The following is a 16,704-nucleotide window of genomic DNA, read 5'->3' as shown; positions in this document are numbered from 1 at the left end:
TCAATTGCACTATACTTGGAACGTAGATGTACTTGGAAAAAGTACATCAAAACTACAAGAGTTTCGAAAATTGCAGTTAATGTTTCAGAAGAAACCCGCTCAGGTATGCAGGTTCTTTCCATGAGAAGATGGAAAAAAGGCAACCTTGCCATGCTTCATATTTAATCAGATTCTTCTATATTAATGCATAAAAGCTTTAGAACAAATCAATCTCAACGAGGAACAATTCATGTTAGAAAAAATTAGAGCTAATACTCAATTTTCTACATTCAGAATGTCTGAGAAAGCATTTTTGACTATTATAAAAGTTTATTTAACAAAAAAGTTCAATATGAAAATGCACACGACCTGATTTTTATATTGTAGTAAAACAGGTACTATGGAGGGGACATGTGGAAGCAGTTGATTTCTTCTGATGAACACACCCATTGTTTATACTCGCTCCAAGGCTTCTAACATGATGATACTATTTCCTCGTATTACCTAAAAAGAAAATTTGAAAAGAACACAATTTATTTGACAGACATCGATGAAAGAATTTTCACAAATCCATTAATGGGTTTTCAGTATTAAAGATTAGTTTGTGAGGCTTTTTTCAAGCCACAGGGATACTAAGTCTTAATCATGACAAGAAGCCAGGAAGCCCTTTTTAAGTAAGATGTACTTTCTAGATTTAACAAGACTAACAAGTACCCTTTTGAGAACGCTAAGTCTCCAATGATTGATTTCTCACCTTTTAAACTGCAGTACTGAAATAACATACCCACCTCTGTCCCAAGCGATCCATAAGTCAATGGGAAAAATGTACAGCAGAATGTCAGTCTAGGGGTGTAAGATCACTTAGGGAACAAACCAGGATGGAAATTGTGAAAAGTATGCTTTGTGAAGATGGCATTTCAGTTGGTCTTGAAAATGGGGCAGAATTTTGACAGGAAGATAGAACTTTAAACAAAATTGAGATGAAAAAGTGTAAGGGGATAAGGAAAGATTCTAATTTGTAGTAAAAGGTTATGATGGGAAGTAGGAAACAGAGTTTGCAGCCAATCTTAGAAGGCCTCAAATGCCAGTGTTAAGGTACTCGGAAGACATCATGAAACCGACAATAAGCCAATGAAAGCTTCACAGTCAAGGGAATAACCATTGTTCTGGCAATGTAAGAATGGGAGAGAGCTTAGGGGCAGGAAGAGAAGTTATAAAGAAAAGGCCCTAGGAGCACAGTGCCTAACATAGTAGCCATTCCATAAATGGAGATAAGGAAGGATCCTTATGAGCACAGGTGAAATGGCTGGTAATTGAGTTTAAAATGGGTAGAAAAGTAAGTTAAACTAGAAGGCAAGGGGACTGTGAACATAAGGAACACAAGGAACCCCCGGTGGACTGTAGGTCATACTACAGATCAGGTCAAGTAGAGCAGGAAAGGTGAAAGGACAGGAGGGTGATGAGAGGAAATAGTAGAAATGGAGGCATTCTGAGTAAGATTCAAAACAGAGCTGTGCTTGTAGGCAACTGGAGTAAAAAAAAAAAAAACCCAAAACCAAAAAACACCAAAAAACTTTTTCTCCCCTCCATTCTATCTGCTCATTTATTACATATACTGTTTATTTATTGTCTTCCTCACCCAAATGCCATTTTTATGAGGGCAGGTGCAATATCCCCAGTGCCTAAAGTGGTGGCAGGCACACAGAGGGCTCAGTAAGCACCTGTTAAATAAACAAATGACCTTGCATGTTTACTGCAGCTGACAGAAGGGAAAGGAATATGACAGGTGGGACAGTGTCTTGGAGCCTGGCAGAGACAAACAGCAATGAGTATGATGAGAAGGTGGTGAAGAAGAGCAGCATGAAAGGAGAACAATGCCCTGAAGATGATGGGGACTGAAGGAGCCTACAGACTTTTATTCTTCCTCTGAGTTAGGGATGGAAATGAAGAAAGCTAAACAACAGGCTTATCTAGTTCTCAGGGTTTTAATTCCTGGCTTATTTGCAACAGATGGTCAACATCAAATCTCACTGATCGAAGCACGAAAAACTACTAGCCTTCTTTCCTATCTCTCCCTTAAATGTGTCCATTTCTAACCCTAGAAAGGGGAGGGTGGCAGAGAAGTTATTTCAGATAACTAAGATTTTCAGATTTGAGGATTTTCTGGAGCATTATTAAAAAACAAAATACAACTGTGTCACTTTTATCAACATTTTCTATAATAGTAGGTATCGCACACATCTTTGCCTTCTCACATAACACATGGAGTAAGGTTAGTGGGTAGACACTTCTGCTGTATAGTAATCTTCCTCTTTTCTCATTGTGTTTAGGCCTAATTCTCCAAATCAAACCGGAACCATCAGGTCCAGAATTCCATAGTGCTCCTTTTGTGCTTCAGTGCTAGTTTTTACGAAATGCTGTTTAGGCTTTTAGTCTTTTGAAAGGGCACAGCTATCTAGTAACAAATACAAACCTAAAATGGAACTACAGAACCTCAAAGCTGGTAAGAACTCCTGAACTATGCAGCACCTTAATATAGAATTTTTATTACATTCTTAGGGGAGCTCTGGGGTGGAATGAAATCTTAAAGGAATAAGAGAGGTGAGGCCACTGACAATTATGGGGATGTTTCAGAAGAGGCTAGCTGAGACATCATTAGGTAATTATCCAGCTGACAGATCCCTAATTCAAACTATCTCCCCCTCAGAACACATTTTTTTTTTTTTAAGATTTATTTATTTTAGACAGCACAGGTGGGAGAAGGAGAGGGAGTCTTAAGCAGACTCTGTGCTGAGCATGGAACCCCATGCAGGCTCAATCTCATGACCCTGAAATCACAACCTGAGCCAAAATCAAGAGCCAGACTTTAACAGACTGCACCTCCCAGGCACCCCAGAACACACACATTTTTAATACTACTCTACACATAACAGAATTAAGTCATTTCAATGGTCCCAGTGGATCACTGACTTGGACAAGGGAATTGCAAAGCCAATGTAACAGTCTCCTTTGCCAAACTTGTGAAAACAAAACCGTAACCTATTTGTTTTTCTTCCAACCTCAGAAAAAACATTCTTGCGTTTTCTTTAAAATGTCTTTTTTGGGGCACCTGGGCGGCTCAGTTGGTTAAGCGACTGCCTTCGGCTCAGGTCATGATCCTGGAGTCCTGGGATCGAGTCCCACGTTGAGCTCCCAGCTCAGCGGGGAGCCTGCTTCTTCCTCTGACTCTCTCCCCTCTCATGTTGTTTCTCATTCTCAAATAAATAAATAAAATCTTTTAAAAAGTCTTTTTATTGGGGTCACCTAGGTGACTCAGTTGGTTAAGTGTCCGACTCTTGCTTTCAGTTCAGGTCATGATCTCAGGGTCCTGAGATCAAGCTCTGTGGAAGCTCCACGCTGGGGGTGGAGCCTGCTTAAGATTCTCTCCCTCTCCCTTAGCCTCTTCCCCCTGCTCCCTCTCTCTCTCAAAAAAAGTCTTTTTATTAAGGACAATTAATATGTTGTCATTGCTCCGTTTTCTTTTTCTTAAAGATTTATTTAGTAGAAAGAGAGAGCAGAAGTGTGCAGGTGGCTGGGCAGAGCGAGAGAAGTAGACTCCCCCTGCTCAGTGGGAAGGCTGATGTGGGGCTTGACCTCATGACCCTGAGATCATGACCTGAGCCAAACACTTAACTGACTGAGCCACCCAGGCGCCGCCTACTATTTCATTTTCAAAGTGTTAACTCAGCTGCAAGAATTACTGCCTACTAATAAAAACTTTTTTTTTTTGGTCATATGACAAGCATCAGAGGTGGAAGAGCTGACTGCCTAACACAGTAAGTAGGTGCTCATAACCAATTTCTGTGTAAAGACTAAGCCGATTAAAATTTAGGGGGAAAATTTCAAGAAAGATGCATGATCTAGGTTTAATCCCTTCTTGGATAAAATCCCAAGAAGTGTCACACAATTCTCTCAAAATTATCTTCCCAAATTAGAACTGACTTTTAGATATCAAAGTCCTTCTTCAATCTTTTTGGCAAATCTGTTGAGATATAAACTAAAAACCTAATTAACCCCCTCTTAGAATGAAGATTACTGAATCTGTAAAAGGAAAGGCTAGAGAGAAATCTTGGGGGTGTCTGTGGGTTTTTAGAAGAAACTGGCTGATAATGATTTGCCCATAATTTTATTCATCTTTCAACAGAAGTTCAAGGAGAACGTACCTGAAAGGAAGGTCCATTTGCATAAAACTTGGGGGGGGGTGGGAGTCTCATTTCAAGGGATTCTCTAAGCTATTTTTCCAGCCCAGACCATTGATCTGCTTTTCAAATGAAAATGCATTTGAAAGAAGCAATAACATACACCTTGGAAAAAGTGATTAAAAATTATGAGGCAAAAAAAAAAAAAATCAAGGCTAATTAGGAACTCTTACCATCTTTTAGAGGTCTTTATGCTCAATGATTTGCTGAAGCGAAGTTGTCCTTTTTGATTTACTTTTTCCAAGAAACCTGGAACTTACTTACTGGGTATATTGTCCTGTGCTGGACAAAGAGTGGGATTCAAAGCCTGGGTCTTGCTGATAAACATCAAAAACTTTTTCAGTAGTCATACCACCATGGCCTAATGTAGAAATGTTTGCTCCTATAATTAACTCAGTGTATTTTTTTCCTATTTTCTTTCATGTGAATGGCTGTCACTGTGATCATCCCTTGCAACTTTTACCTTGGCCACTTTTAAATTTGGGTGCAATAAACCAGAAAATCTGGGTTAATTATATACACAATTAAAATCAAAAAGTATGATGGTAGACTAGCAGATCTGCATCACACACTTGTTAGATAGGATCTACCTTTTAGTAAGATCTTCTGGGAGCTCATAAGCAAGTTAAAACTGAGCATAATGAAGGACTATAGGTCTCTATTATAAAGCTCAAAAATGGGGGCGCCTGGGTGGCTCAGTTGAGCGTCTGCCTTTGGCTCAGGTCATGATCCCAGGGTCCTGGGATCGAGCCCTACATCGGGCTCCCTGCTCTGTGGGAAGCCTGCTTCTCCCTCCCTCACTCCCCCTGCTTGTGTTCCCTCTCTCTGTGTCTCTGTCAAATAAATAAAATCTTAAAAAAAAAAAAGGCTCAAAAGTGATTTCCTACGGCTATTTCAAATCCAAGGACTTCAGAGGGTTCTGCATAAGATTCAGACCTAACCTACAGGTAACTAGGATACTATCACAGTTAAATGACTGCCATATGTTAAACTAAAAGGAAAATGGAAAGTCTAATCTTTGCTGTTATTTACCTAATTTCAATTTAAACCAAGACTTTAATAGAAAGGAAGTTAATCCTTATTTCAAAATATGAAATCTCTAGGAGAAAGCTTCTATCTTTACTTACCACCATTCCAATATTGTTCTGTTGCCCACTAGTTGCCATCTCCACACATTCATCTATCACAAGATTCATAAACGGATCGAACCCCCGTAATATTCCTTGGACATGTCTGCCACCATTTAATTTCACTATAGAAAGGGAAAAAATAGTTTAATAAAACTGACCAATAAATATCAACTATTCATTAAAAATTAGGTGGAATTAAATCCAGGTACTTGAGAAATATAATCCTCTACCCTTACTATATGTCAAGTAGTGGGCTAAACATTTCACATTTACTTCCACATTTAAACTTATAAAAATCCAGGTGGGGGATGGGTGAAATATATGGGATTAAGGAGTGTACTTGTGATGAGCACTAGGTGTTGAATGGAAGTGTTGAATCACTATATTGTACCTGAAACTAATACAACACTGTATGTTAACTATTTTGGAATTAAAAAAAGGTAAATACAAAATTTAACTTACAAAAATCCTATCAAGTAGAATTATTCTAACTTTTCACGAGGGAACTAAAGTACAGAGCTTCTTAAAAAACTGGTTCAAGGTTATACAGGTACTGTGGGCTAGAACCTGGATTCAAAGGGAAGGCTGCTTGCCTCTGAAGCCCAGGTCTTAACCCATATATCCTTCTAGCATTGTATAGGTCAGATTTTTAGTCCTGGTCCAAGTCCTTTGTTTTTAAAGGAAAAAATATTGATACACTTTTAACTATCACAAAATAGGAAAATCCCATTAATTTTGTCTAAGTGAGGGAAGGCTTAAAGGAAATAATGAAAAGTCCAAAGTACTGTGCAATTTGGTAAATATCAGAAATTAGGCAAACAGAATTGTCTGGGTAGGATTTTGATAAACCTCCTTAATTAATGGGTGTGAATTAGAGGTTCTGTGTGATTTAAATTTTTATGAAGTTGCACCAAACATTATATACTGCCAAGACACATGTAGAAAGCAATTAATTAAAAACAAAACAGGGGCGCCTGAGTGGCTCAGTCGGTTAAGCGTCTGCCTTCGGCTCAGGTCATGATCCCAGGGTCCTGGGATCGAGCCCCGCATCGGGCTCCCTGCTCAGCGGGGAGCCTGCTTCTCCCACTCCTGCTCTCCCTGCTTGTGCTCTCTGTCTCTGTCAAATAAATAAATAAAATCTTAAAAAAAAAATAAATAAAAACAAAAAACACAAGATACTTACATGACAATTTCTTGTCCATAAATCTGAAAAAGCAAAAAGGGGTACAAATTATATAAATGATTTAAAAATTTTAAGCATAAGCACAAAAGTAGGTACAGTCAATACGATTTGCTAAATTGCACAATAAAAATAATGAAATTTAAAATAGTAGAAAACCTGTACTGTTGTAGAGTAGAGAATAATGGGCTACCTCATTTAGCACTTACACAATGTAATTTGGGAAGGGGCAAAATAATAAATAAAAATGGAATGAATTTAAAATATATTAATGCACATCAAACTAAGTCTTTATATGATGTGAATTACCAAAACATTCTTGTTGTTCAATACTGACCTAATGTTTGATGACTAGATTTTATTATTATTTTTAAAGATTTTATTTAATGGGGTGCCTGGGTGGCTCAGTTGTTAAGCGTCTGCCTTCGGCTCAGGTCGTGATCCCAGGGTCCTAGGATCAAGCCCCGCATTGGGCTCCCTGCTCCGGCGGCAAGCCTGCTTCTCCCTTTCCCAACTCCCCCTGCTTGTGTTCCCTCTCTCGCTGTCTGTCTCTCTGACAGCGAGAGAGGGCACAAGCAGGGGGACTGGCAGACAGAGGCAAAAGCAGACTACCTGCCAAGGAAGGAGCCTGATAGGGGACTCAATCCCAGGACCCTGGGATCACGACCTGAGCGGAAGGCAGACATTTAACCGACTGAGCCACCCAGGCGTCCCCAGATTTTATTTTCTTAAAAAAGATTTTAAAATTATTTTTAAAGTAATCTCTATACCCAACATGAGGCTAACTCACAATCCTGAGATCAAGAGTCATATGCTCCACTGACTTGAGTGAGCCAGGCACCCCTTGATGACTGGATTTTAGAGCCATAACAGAAAAACAAAGATTTGTTTATATTTTGATTATCAAAACCAAAGTTGTGAGGAAACTAGAAGGTAATCAAATCATATCCAATTCAATAGCTATTTTATTTTATATTTGAGACAATAAGGAGTGTTGTTTTAATATTAAGCATCACACTTGTGTTCAAAATATTTCTCAACACATAAGTATTTTTTAGCAAAATAAATACATATTTTGAAGCTTTAAAAAAATCTGAATTAAACAGGGAAATCCCATCTCAGCAGGGTATTATGGAAATATTAAGCCATGTAACCAAACCAGTTTTTACCCCTTCCAGTTACAGCCTAGAAAATATGAAATTTCATGCAATTTTTAAAAGTTTATTTGAGAGCGTGCGTGCACAAGTGGGGAGGGGCAAAGGGAGAGAGTATTAGCAGATTCCGTGCTGAGCATGGAGACCGAAAGGGGGCTCCATCTCACCACCCATGAGATCATGACCTGAGCTGAAACCAAGAGTGGGACGCTTAACCAACTGAGTCACCCAGGCGCCCCTGAAATTTCATGCAATTTTAATGTATAACATGTAATGGGAGAATTCAGAGATAAGTTTAACACACAGGCCTGGGGCACCTGGGTGGCACCTCGGTTGAGCAGCTGACTTGGTTTGGCTCAGGTCATGATCTCAGGGTTGTGAGACGGAGCCCCTAAGTAGGGCTTGGCGCTCAGTACGGAGTCTGTTTGTCTCTCTCCCTCTCCCCTCACGTGTGCTAAAATAAATAAATGAAATCTTTTAAAAAAAAAAAAACCAAAAATATGTAGTATGATATATAAAATAATCCATTTTAATAGGATAATTATATACAACACAGCAAATATAACACACATGAACTTATTTAACCCTTATGATGACTTTGTAAGTTATATATTGTTATTACCACCATTTTACAGACGAGGAACTGAGGATCAAGAAGATTAAGTAAATTGTTCAAAAGTCACAGAGGAGGTGAGAAAGTTTGAGCAAACACAAATGGTTCAGTTTGGCTGGAGAATGCAGGCACTCCATTAGTGTGTGTGGTATTTGGCACTTGTAAGATTTCAGATGGAAGAGTTTAAATGCTGTGTCAAGAAGCCTAGACTTTATCATTCAGACAGTGATAAATTATTAAGGCAAAGTCCAGTCATTGGCAAGACCACTGTGGCAGTGATTTTTAAGAGGCGGGATGGAGAATCTGGGTAGGTTTAGATATCTAAACCTTGGCGTATTAACATCTGGAGTCACATAATTCTTTACTGAACGATGTCCAGTGCACTGTACAATGTTTAGCAGCATCCCCAGCTTCTACTTACTAGATCCCTGCCAGTAGAACCAGACTCCCTCCCTCCCAGTCAATAACGATGAGTTAAGCTAAACCAGGAGGAGGGTATAAAGAGTAAAAAATATCTGTGAGAAAGTAAAGGAAAAAAAAATCTGAAGGTCATTTTGGAGGCAGGTCTCAAAGGATTTTACAATACATGAAATCTAGAGATGAGAAAAATATTAAAACTAGGTTCGTTCTCTGAGATTCTCAAATATCTGTTAAGAAAAAAAAGAATCTGTTAAGAAACAAAAAAGAAAGTCCAAGATTACAAGTAGACAATGTTCTTTTGTTAAAAAATAATTAGCATTTCACCAGTTCTTTAAGAATCCAGAGAATACTTCTAAGATTTTACCAGCTCATCAATAAAAGAATGTTTTAGATCAGCATTTTCAAAATAATTTCTACTTTTCTTAATGTTAGACTTATGATTAATAATTCTTTAAGGGATCCAACTAAAACACAAAAAATGGCTTTGATACAGATGTACCTTTAAATGTAAAATTATTTTTTTTTAAAGATTCATTTTTTTGAGAGAGACCAGTGGGGAGGGGCAGTGGGAGAGATAAACACTAAGCAAGAGCTGAGAGCTCCACATGGGGCTGATCTCACCACCCTGCAATCACAATCTGAGCTGAACCCAAGTGTGCCACCTAAGTGCCCCTAAATGTAAAATTACTAAATACAACCTTTTCTTTAAGTCTGACTTCTCCATGAGGCTGGTAATAAGTGAACTATACACAGGCCAGCTGGCTGTTTCACAAATCGATTCCTGAAATCAATTTTTCATACTTTGTGCTATCCAACTACCGTGCGCAGAATTCTGGCATTACATGGTATAAACGAGACAGACAAATAATTAGGAGGCATCGAACATATTAAGTTCAGTCACGAGTGCGGAGGTTAAAGCTTTAAAGTAGGAAAATCCTGTTTTGAGTGGATTTTACTGGGTGCAGAAAAAAAAATCCCTAGTTTTCTCTGATTAAAAAAATGAACGTTCTCAAACAGCTCTGTTAATAGAGCGAGAGATCACATAACATTCAAGTTTAACTTCAGCACAAGAAAGCAAAAGAAAGGAATGGGATTTCTAAATTAAAGCTCAAAGAAACAGCTACAACACACTCTAAGATTAAGGTGGCTTTTGACTCATCTACTATTAAACACTTCCATTCCGCCCATCTTCTTAGTTCTTTATAGAATTACTCTCAAGCCACTTTATCTAGAATTTAACGCTATTCAAGAAGTTCAACAAAGGATGGCATTCCAGGATCTCCAAGTAAGGAGAAAGAGCGAGAGGGAGCGCGTTGAGAGACGTGGGGTCGGGAGATGCACCCAGGAAGGCGAGACAGCAGAATAGACACACCTTTTCTGTCACTAGTAACCATGCCATGTCAACCAAGCCGAAACGAGACGTCGGCGCGGGCTTTAGGCGCCCAGGCGCGAGACCCTTTGGCGTTCTCGGCGGCCTCGTGCCGGAACATGCACGTCAGGCACACTGCAGGAAATGGAGAGGACCTAAGGAACTCAAAGCACGCAAAGAAGCTGCCACTTGGACGCGGCCCTCTCACATACTTACTTTTTCAACTCGGGAGGGTGAGCTTTGCTCATGGTGTCTACTGCGCGAGCTCAAAGATGCCTCCAAACGGAATTCGTGGCGTCCCACACGTTCCCCCGGTAAGCCCGGCGTTTCGCGTCTGACGTCACCGATCCCGCCAGCCAATCAAATGTCGGCTGATTTCACATTTTACCTCGCGATACTTTGGGGGCGCCTGAATTTATCGGTCTCGTGTTTCCGATTGCGTCACCAGCGATTGGCCAAGATAGGGTTAGGGGTGGGGCCAGTCGTCTTCTCAGTTCCGTTTCCTCGTTTGTAAAATTGACATAGCAGCTTGGTCTCTAGTTTCTAGGCGAGACCGGCTTATCCCTTTTTGTGCACTGCCTTGGTTGCCTTCTTCATATATTAAGTGAATATAGGTTCTGGAGTAGTGGGCCTCTAATAGTTCTTTGGCATGTATTCCCGCATATTGTCACGCTAAGCCTAGCGTTCCAGTAACATCAATTAGTGACCTTTGGACACCAGAGAAGTAGGGTGATGTAGCGTTTCTAAGAATTTGAATCTAGAGGGGCGCCTGGGTGGCTCAGTTGGTTGAGCGACTGCCTTCGGCTCAGGTCATGATCCTGGAGTCCCGGGATCGAGTCCCACATTGGGCTTCCTGCTCAGCGGGGAGTCTGCTTCTCCCTCTGACCCTCTTCCCTCTCGTGCTTTCTATCTCTCGTTCTCTCTCTCTCTCAAATAAATCAATAAAATCTTTAAAAAAAAAAGAATTTGAATCTAGAGCGCGGAAGTGGATTACCTATTGACAGTCCTCCAATTCTTGTAACACTGCCTCCAGAACCCTACTTGATGTGCCTTGCTCCTATATAAAAAACGTGAACGATCTCTAATGAGATACTCTTGACTTGAAAATCAACTCAAGTGTAAAGTGATCTCCGATTTGTTCCCACTTAAGTTACCCAAAAAAAAGGCGAATACATATGTATGAATAAAATACAAATTGGGATTATAGAAGACTTAGGCCAAAATAGTAAAGCCTTGGTGATTCTAAGTAGGGGACGAGTCTCCATAATTCCATTCATTCCTAATGTTCAGGAATGGCTCTATTTACTAATGATAGTAAAGACTTAATTAAACTCATCACATAGTTTATACTCTCTTGACACTCAAAATCCTAGATGTTGCATTTTTCTCAAGAGGGATCATTAATTACCCTTTCCATCTTGCTGTTAGTGTTTAGTTGAAGCTAGAGTCCTGAAATGGATACTGAATTTTTTTAGCCTTAGTTTTTTTTTTTTTTTTTTAATGAATGTAGCCTGCCCTCAGTTCTTCCCATTTACAACGAACCAGTCCTGCATTTGAATCATAGTTCATAAATAATTTTTACTCTTCATGACCTCTTAAGAAACTTATTTCACACACTACAAAGAGAAGCATCCTAAGAAAGTTATATATTCACTACCCAGACATAAGAAACATCTTAGTGGAGGAAAAACTAAACCTTTATTTTTTAAAACTGAACCACTAGGAAAATATATCACAGCCTTGAAACACCAAACACAGGCTATATTATCATTTCAAGTAATAAGCTGGTAAAAAGACAGTAAGGTCCTTATCAAAATGAAAAGGTGCTAGAGCTGGGGCAGGAACACTGCTTGCTGCAAAGGCCCCAGGCAAAAGTGGTATTTGGTAATAGGGGGTTGCCCCTCTTTTCCTTTAAAGGAATCACAGCTCACCCCTGATTGCCTACTTTTTCTCCATTGACCTTCCTGTTGCCAAGGGATTGTCTCAATAGGGCTCTGTTATTTCAGGGGGCAAAATAAGCAATACTGAGTTTAGGCCTTCATTCCATTCTGTTCTATAAAAATCAGGTTTTTCCACATCCAGTATTTAATAACTCTCATAATTAAGAAGACAACAGTTCCTCCTTCAATGTTCATTCCTGGATACTGGTATATAGTGCAATAAAAACCCCCTTTCCCTTCAAGGGAGAGTGTCACTTCCGAGATTGTCTTGTTGCTCTTCTGCAGATAGCCTCAGGGCCCATCATGGCAGCCAGTGAGAGGGAAAGTCCGCTTCCCATACCCAGTGTAACATCGCTTGTCATGTTTTAACAGGGTCTCCTAGCTGAAAGATATAATATATATTTCAAGAAATGTATATCCACATCTTGATGGCCAGGAACAGATATCCACAAGAACTGTTCAAAGTTCTTATCTGACTCTCCCAACTCCACATCTTAAATCAACTTCATGCCCTTGTATATAAAACAAAACCAAGCAAAACAAAGACCCAGAAATCTTTTTTCCCTTCTAAATTAGTAACCTCGTGGATTTTGTTTTACAGCTTATAGAAAACGATTTGATGATCCTTCTGGTAAACAGGAGGTTGGCAACAAACAGAAACACCTCTGCTTATACCACCAAATCATAGGCAGGTTAGAGGAACCTGCCAGCCTGCTGGTAGCTGTGTACTGAGAACAATCTGGTATCTTGGAGGGCTCTGGCTTGGTACAAGGAATCCCTTGAGCCAGGACAAGCACATGAAATTTAGGCTATCAAAAACTTTCCTGTGACCATCTCTAACCCAAATTTTAGCACCAGTTTTTTCCATTTCACTTTCTAGGGTTGAAACATAAAGGAACCAGTATCCAGAGGCAAGTGACACATGCCTCACACTTGCTGCCATCCTTAATTTCTTCATAAACTTCACTTAAAAGACCAAAACTCCCATTTCTTTTTAAATAGATTCCTGCTGGTCAGCCTCGATGGCCAATTGCGAGGACTTCTATTTCCCAATGGACAAGAGAGACTCCTTCATCTTCTTGGTCATGGTCGGGATGAGGTGCATGTGGTCATCCACACACTTGGTCACACAACTCTCCAGCTGCCGTTTCACCTGAAGCTCTTTACTTCCCGCATCTATTGAATCTTTGGCTTTGTCATTGCAATGCATGGTGCATCGGGCCAGGCGGTCCTGTGGCAAGAAGGAAGAGGGCAGAGAAGGCTGAAAGGCTGGCCTCCATTTACCAAGTGCTTACCATGTGCTAGGCCCCTTTCTACATATTTTGGCCTCACATATATAATCTTGATCAATTAAAGGGACACTATAGTGCAATTAATCAAGATTATCCTGACTGAAATAGAGGGTGGCACCAGGAGGGTCCAGACAAAGCATGACAAGAAAGCAATGAATGATAGAATAAATTATACAGAAGCCCCCTGCAGAAGAGGGAAGTAACTAGAAGCTACCGTTGGTCAACTATAGTTAAGACTTACATTTTGATTCTTTAATGTCTGTCCTTGCTACAGAAAAACGCTCAAAAAATATTTATTGAGTATCTACTATGTGTCAGGTACTCTTCTAATGCTGGGGAATACAGCAATGAGTAAAACATAAAGTTCTTGCCCTCATAGAACTTACATTCCAATGAGGGGAATTAGACAAAATGGGGGGAGATGTTGAAGAAGCAGTTAGATATATGAATCTGAGTGAATCTGGTCTACAGATACGAATGAATGTAGGAGTTGTCAGCCTATAGACGATATTTATTACAGATATTTGTAGCTATGAGACTAGAGAATTAAATCAAAAAAGGCCCAAGGACAGCGCTAGCACTCCGATGCTCACAGGCTGGAGGGGAAGAGCAGGAAAGGAGACCAAGAAAGGACAGCCAGGGAGAGAGGTGGGAAACCACAGAGTGAGGTGTCTTGGTGCCCAACTGAACAAACTGTTTCAGGAGGCAAGTGATCACTGCGTCAGCGATGCAGACAGGCTGAGTAAGATAAGGGATGAGAAATGACCACCGGATTTAGCTCCACAGAGGGGAGTGGCCAGCACAGCTCTGGCGGAGTAGAAGAGTAAGTCTAATTAGAGAGGACTACAAAGTGAATAGAAGGAAAAAGTTATATAGCAATTCAAGAATCAAAATGTCAAAGACCCTATCGTGAAAATTAGCTGTCAAAATGAACACAAAGAAACCTCTGTGGGTTCAGGAAATTGGATAAGTTTGTCCTTCACAGTGTCAGTAATTTTGAAGAATTCCGTAGAGCAGAATGTAAAAATTGTATATTAGATACAATTTGTCCCATGTGAACAGGATCTCAGGCTATGAAAAACTGGTTCAGAAGTGGGCTCTGCTTTCTCTGGCTCCAGGAAGGTACAGTCATAGGAAGGGAATAAAATGAAGTTGTGGCTACCCTTTTCTCCCGAAAGAGATCCGGTGGATACCTTTTGCTCTTAGTGACCTCAGAGGGGCTTGTGAGGAAGACATCAATGAGTCAGTATTACTAATACTTCATATAAATGACTGTTCTTTAGTGACACAGGAGCTGCCCTCTAGGTATAGCAAACAGGGGTGGTTCTGGGTGGGCAAGTCCACAACATGACGGCAGGATATTGTGCTAATCTGCACCTCTTTATGACTAGCCTACTCCACTTTCCTGGGGATTCTACTAGTCTAAGAATGAATTAATATGTGTCTTAGAAAGCTTTATACTATACGGTAAATCTATTTCGTGTCTATGGTCATGGAAAAGGCTCTTGGTCATGAACTCCTTTTTACATCATTTCTTCTATGGGGAATACTTATAGCACTCAACCTCCAGGAGTTTTCCCCCAAATTTCAAACCCTGTGAAGACTGGCTGGCCACAGGACTGTCACAAATGTTAAAAGAACCAAGATATTAGAGCCAAGAGTTTTGAACAAATAAAGAGCAACACCAAGGCCTGACATCCTCTGCTTGGGATATTTCTCACCTGGAACTTCTCCAACTCACTGGTCACCAAGGCCTGAGCTTGAGCCAGAGGCGCGTGGCAGCGTTCAATGCACTGATGCACCTGCTGCATGGAGGCCTGGCTGTCCTCACAGCAGCTGGCACTGCACCGGAACATGAGGCCCTGGGGAGGGAGGGCAGAGAGAGAGAGGTTAGGCAGGAAAGCCTCTGGGGCAGAGATAACCATGGAGTGCAACAGAGGAGCATCTATATTTGCATCTCTCCTAACAGGCACCAAGAACCTAAAACCACAAATGGGAAAATTATCCCCGAAGCCCAGCAGAAGATTTCACGGCCTTTTTGCTGCTAGCTCATTGGCACTTGGTGCATCGAAGGCTGGGGTGGACGGAGAAGGTGGAGGTGGGTCTGATGAAGTCAAATTCTGAAAATCAGGTACCTATACCACAGGGTTCAGAGGTCAGCAACCTAGTAATGTACTTTCCACCAGGGGGCAACCGATCCATTATCAATGACCCAAGAAGCACTACAACAGAAACCCCACAATTTTGTAAGAGAGGCAGGACCAAGAGCCACATACCATTTAGGGGATCAAAGCACAACGGCAAATAAAGCAGCACTGTGTGGAGCAGACACTAAAACGGGCATGACACGGCCACTGAGGAAGCCAAGCGCTTTTGCCTTTCCGGTGTTTCACCTTGGCCGTGCCCTTTCTGGGCCTCGGTCCGCTCACCTGCGGAAGGGGCAGCACAAGACAGGAAGGCGGGGGAGGCCGAACGCCTCGCACTAGGGGCTTTCTAACGCTGGTCCAGGGTCTAACAGCCCCTCCCCGGAGCTGGCCTGGGGGGAAAATGGCTTCGCGCGTGGGGAGGGAGCACAGATTTCATTCGCTCGGCGGAAGCTCCACGAGTTGAGGGTGAGAGGTGCTTCCGAGGGGGCCGCGGCGACCCCAGGGACGCCCCGACTCGGGTCTGCAGGGAGGCGGGCAGCAGCGCACCGCGGCTGCGAGAAGGGAATCGCGGACTGCCGGGACTCCGCGCCATGACCCCCGCCCGCTACCTGCATCTTCCTGATGTTCTCTCTCTCCAGACTCTTCACCATGGAGTCCACCGCCTCCTGTACCCGCAGCTGCTGCATCTCCGCCATGGCGACCCCGCGCCTCACCCACTCCGCGCCGGCGCCCACATGGAGTCCCGCGCTCGGCCCGCCCTCTTGCTGCGGCTGCCCGGGTCACTGCCACGCTTCCCCGCCCACGCCGCCGCCTGGCGTCGGAGAGGAAGAACTGCCGGCGCCTGCCGCGCCCCGCGCCCCGCCTCCCCATCGGGCTCTCAGGCGTCTGCCCCTCCTCCCCTCGTGGCCACGCCCCGCACGCCCGGCTAAGCCTGAGCCCCTATGGGGCTGGAGGGGGCGCTGGGACTCACTGTCTTCTCTCTCCTTTCCTGTCTTCCTTCAGTCTTAAAAAATATTTAATCTGATTAACATCCAGATCAAAGCGCAGATCTTAAGTATATAGCTCTGGGAGTTTTAACAAACCTTGCCCTTTCGTAGTCAATCTCCACCCTTTCTCCCCCTACTCCCCCACCCTGACCCCAGGCAACCACTGATCTGCTGTTACTACAGATTAAATTTTCCCTCTCCGTAATTTCATATATGTATGTACAGTCGACCCTTGGACAATGTGGGGTTAATGTGG

The 16,704-nt window shown here is 41.9% G+C and overlaps 2 protein-coding genes across 3 annotated transcripts; both read right to left on the bottom strand.

Annotated features, from left to right (window-relative positions):
- Positions 1-15: 15 nt before the first annotated feature.
- SNRPG (small nuclear ribonucleoprotein polypeptide G) lies at positions 16-10,433 on the bottom strand. Its single transcript, XM_025868460.2, has 4 exons — positions 10,300-10,433; positions 6,531-6,553; positions 5,345-5,469; positions 16-483 (listed from the first exon to the last, which is right to left on the bottom strand). The coding sequence occupies exons 1-4, from the start codon at positions 10,329-10,331 to the stop codon at positions 433-435; spliced, it is 231 nt and encodes a 76-aa protein (XP_025724245.1). The 5' UTR covers positions 10,332-10,433; the 3' UTR covers positions 16-432.
- A 1,329-nt stretch (positions 10,434-11,762) lies between these two features.
- On the bottom strand, positions 11,763-16,257 carry FAM136A (family with sequence similarity 136 member A). 2 transcript variants are annotated; one of them, XM_025868457.2, is made up of 3 exons: positions 16,071-16,257; positions 15,037-15,177; positions 11,763-13,254 (listed from the first exon to the last, which is right to left on the bottom strand). In XM_025868457.2, the coding sequence occupies exons 1-3, from the start codon at positions 16,155-16,157 to the stop codon at positions 13,066-13,068; spliced, it is 417 nt and encodes a 138-aa protein (XP_025724242.1). In that variant the 5' UTR covers positions 16,158-16,257; the 3' UTR covers positions 11,763-13,065. The 2 variants fall into 2 exon arrangements, with proteins under 2 accessions (XP_025724242.1, XP_025724243.1); XM_025868458.2 differs by lacking the exon at positions 16,071-16,257 and adding an exon at positions 15,592-16,053.
- Positions 16,258-16,704: the final 447 nt, after the last annotated feature.

This window comes from Callorhinus ursinus, unplaced genomic scaffold, assembly GCF_003265705.2.
Source record: "Callorhinus ursinus isolate GAN/ISIS: 27379988/994484 unplaced genomic scaffold, GSC_fseal_2.0 scaffold10, whole genome shotgun sequence".
In the NCBI taxonomy this organism is placed as follows: domain Eukaryota; kingdom Metazoa; phylum Chordata; class Mammalia; order Carnivora; family Otariidae; genus Callorhinus; species Callorhinus ursinus.
This window is presented reverse-complemented; position numbering and strand designations above follow the sequence as displayed.

Excerpts from the sequence above, each read along its gene's own strand:
- FAM136A (XM_025868457.2), bottom strand. The coding sequence starts at position 16,157 with ATGGCGGAGATGCAGCAGCTGCGGGTACAGGAGGCGGTGGACTCCATG. Across the intron at positions 15,178-16,070 it reads AGAACATCAGGAAGATGCAG|GGCCTCATGTTCCGGTGCAG; the intron begins GTAGCGGGCGGG and ends CTCCCTCCCCAG. Across the intron at positions 13,255-15,036 it reads GTGAGTTGGAGAAGTTCCAG|GACCGCCTGGCCCGATGCAC; the intron begins GTGAGAAATATC and ends TTCTTGCCACAG.
- SNRPG (XM_025868460.2), bottom strand. The coding sequence starts at position 10,331 with ATGAGCAAAGCTCACCCTCCCGAGTTGAAAAA. Across the intron at positions 6,554-10,299 it reads CACCCTCCCGAGTTGAAAAA|ATTTATGGACAAGAAATTGT; the intron begins GTAAGTATGTGA and ends TTGCTTTTTCAG. Across the intron at positions 484-5,344 it reads AGAACAATATTGGAATGGTG|GTAATACGAGGAAATAGTAT; the intron begins GTAAGTAAAGAT and ends TTTTCTTTTTAG.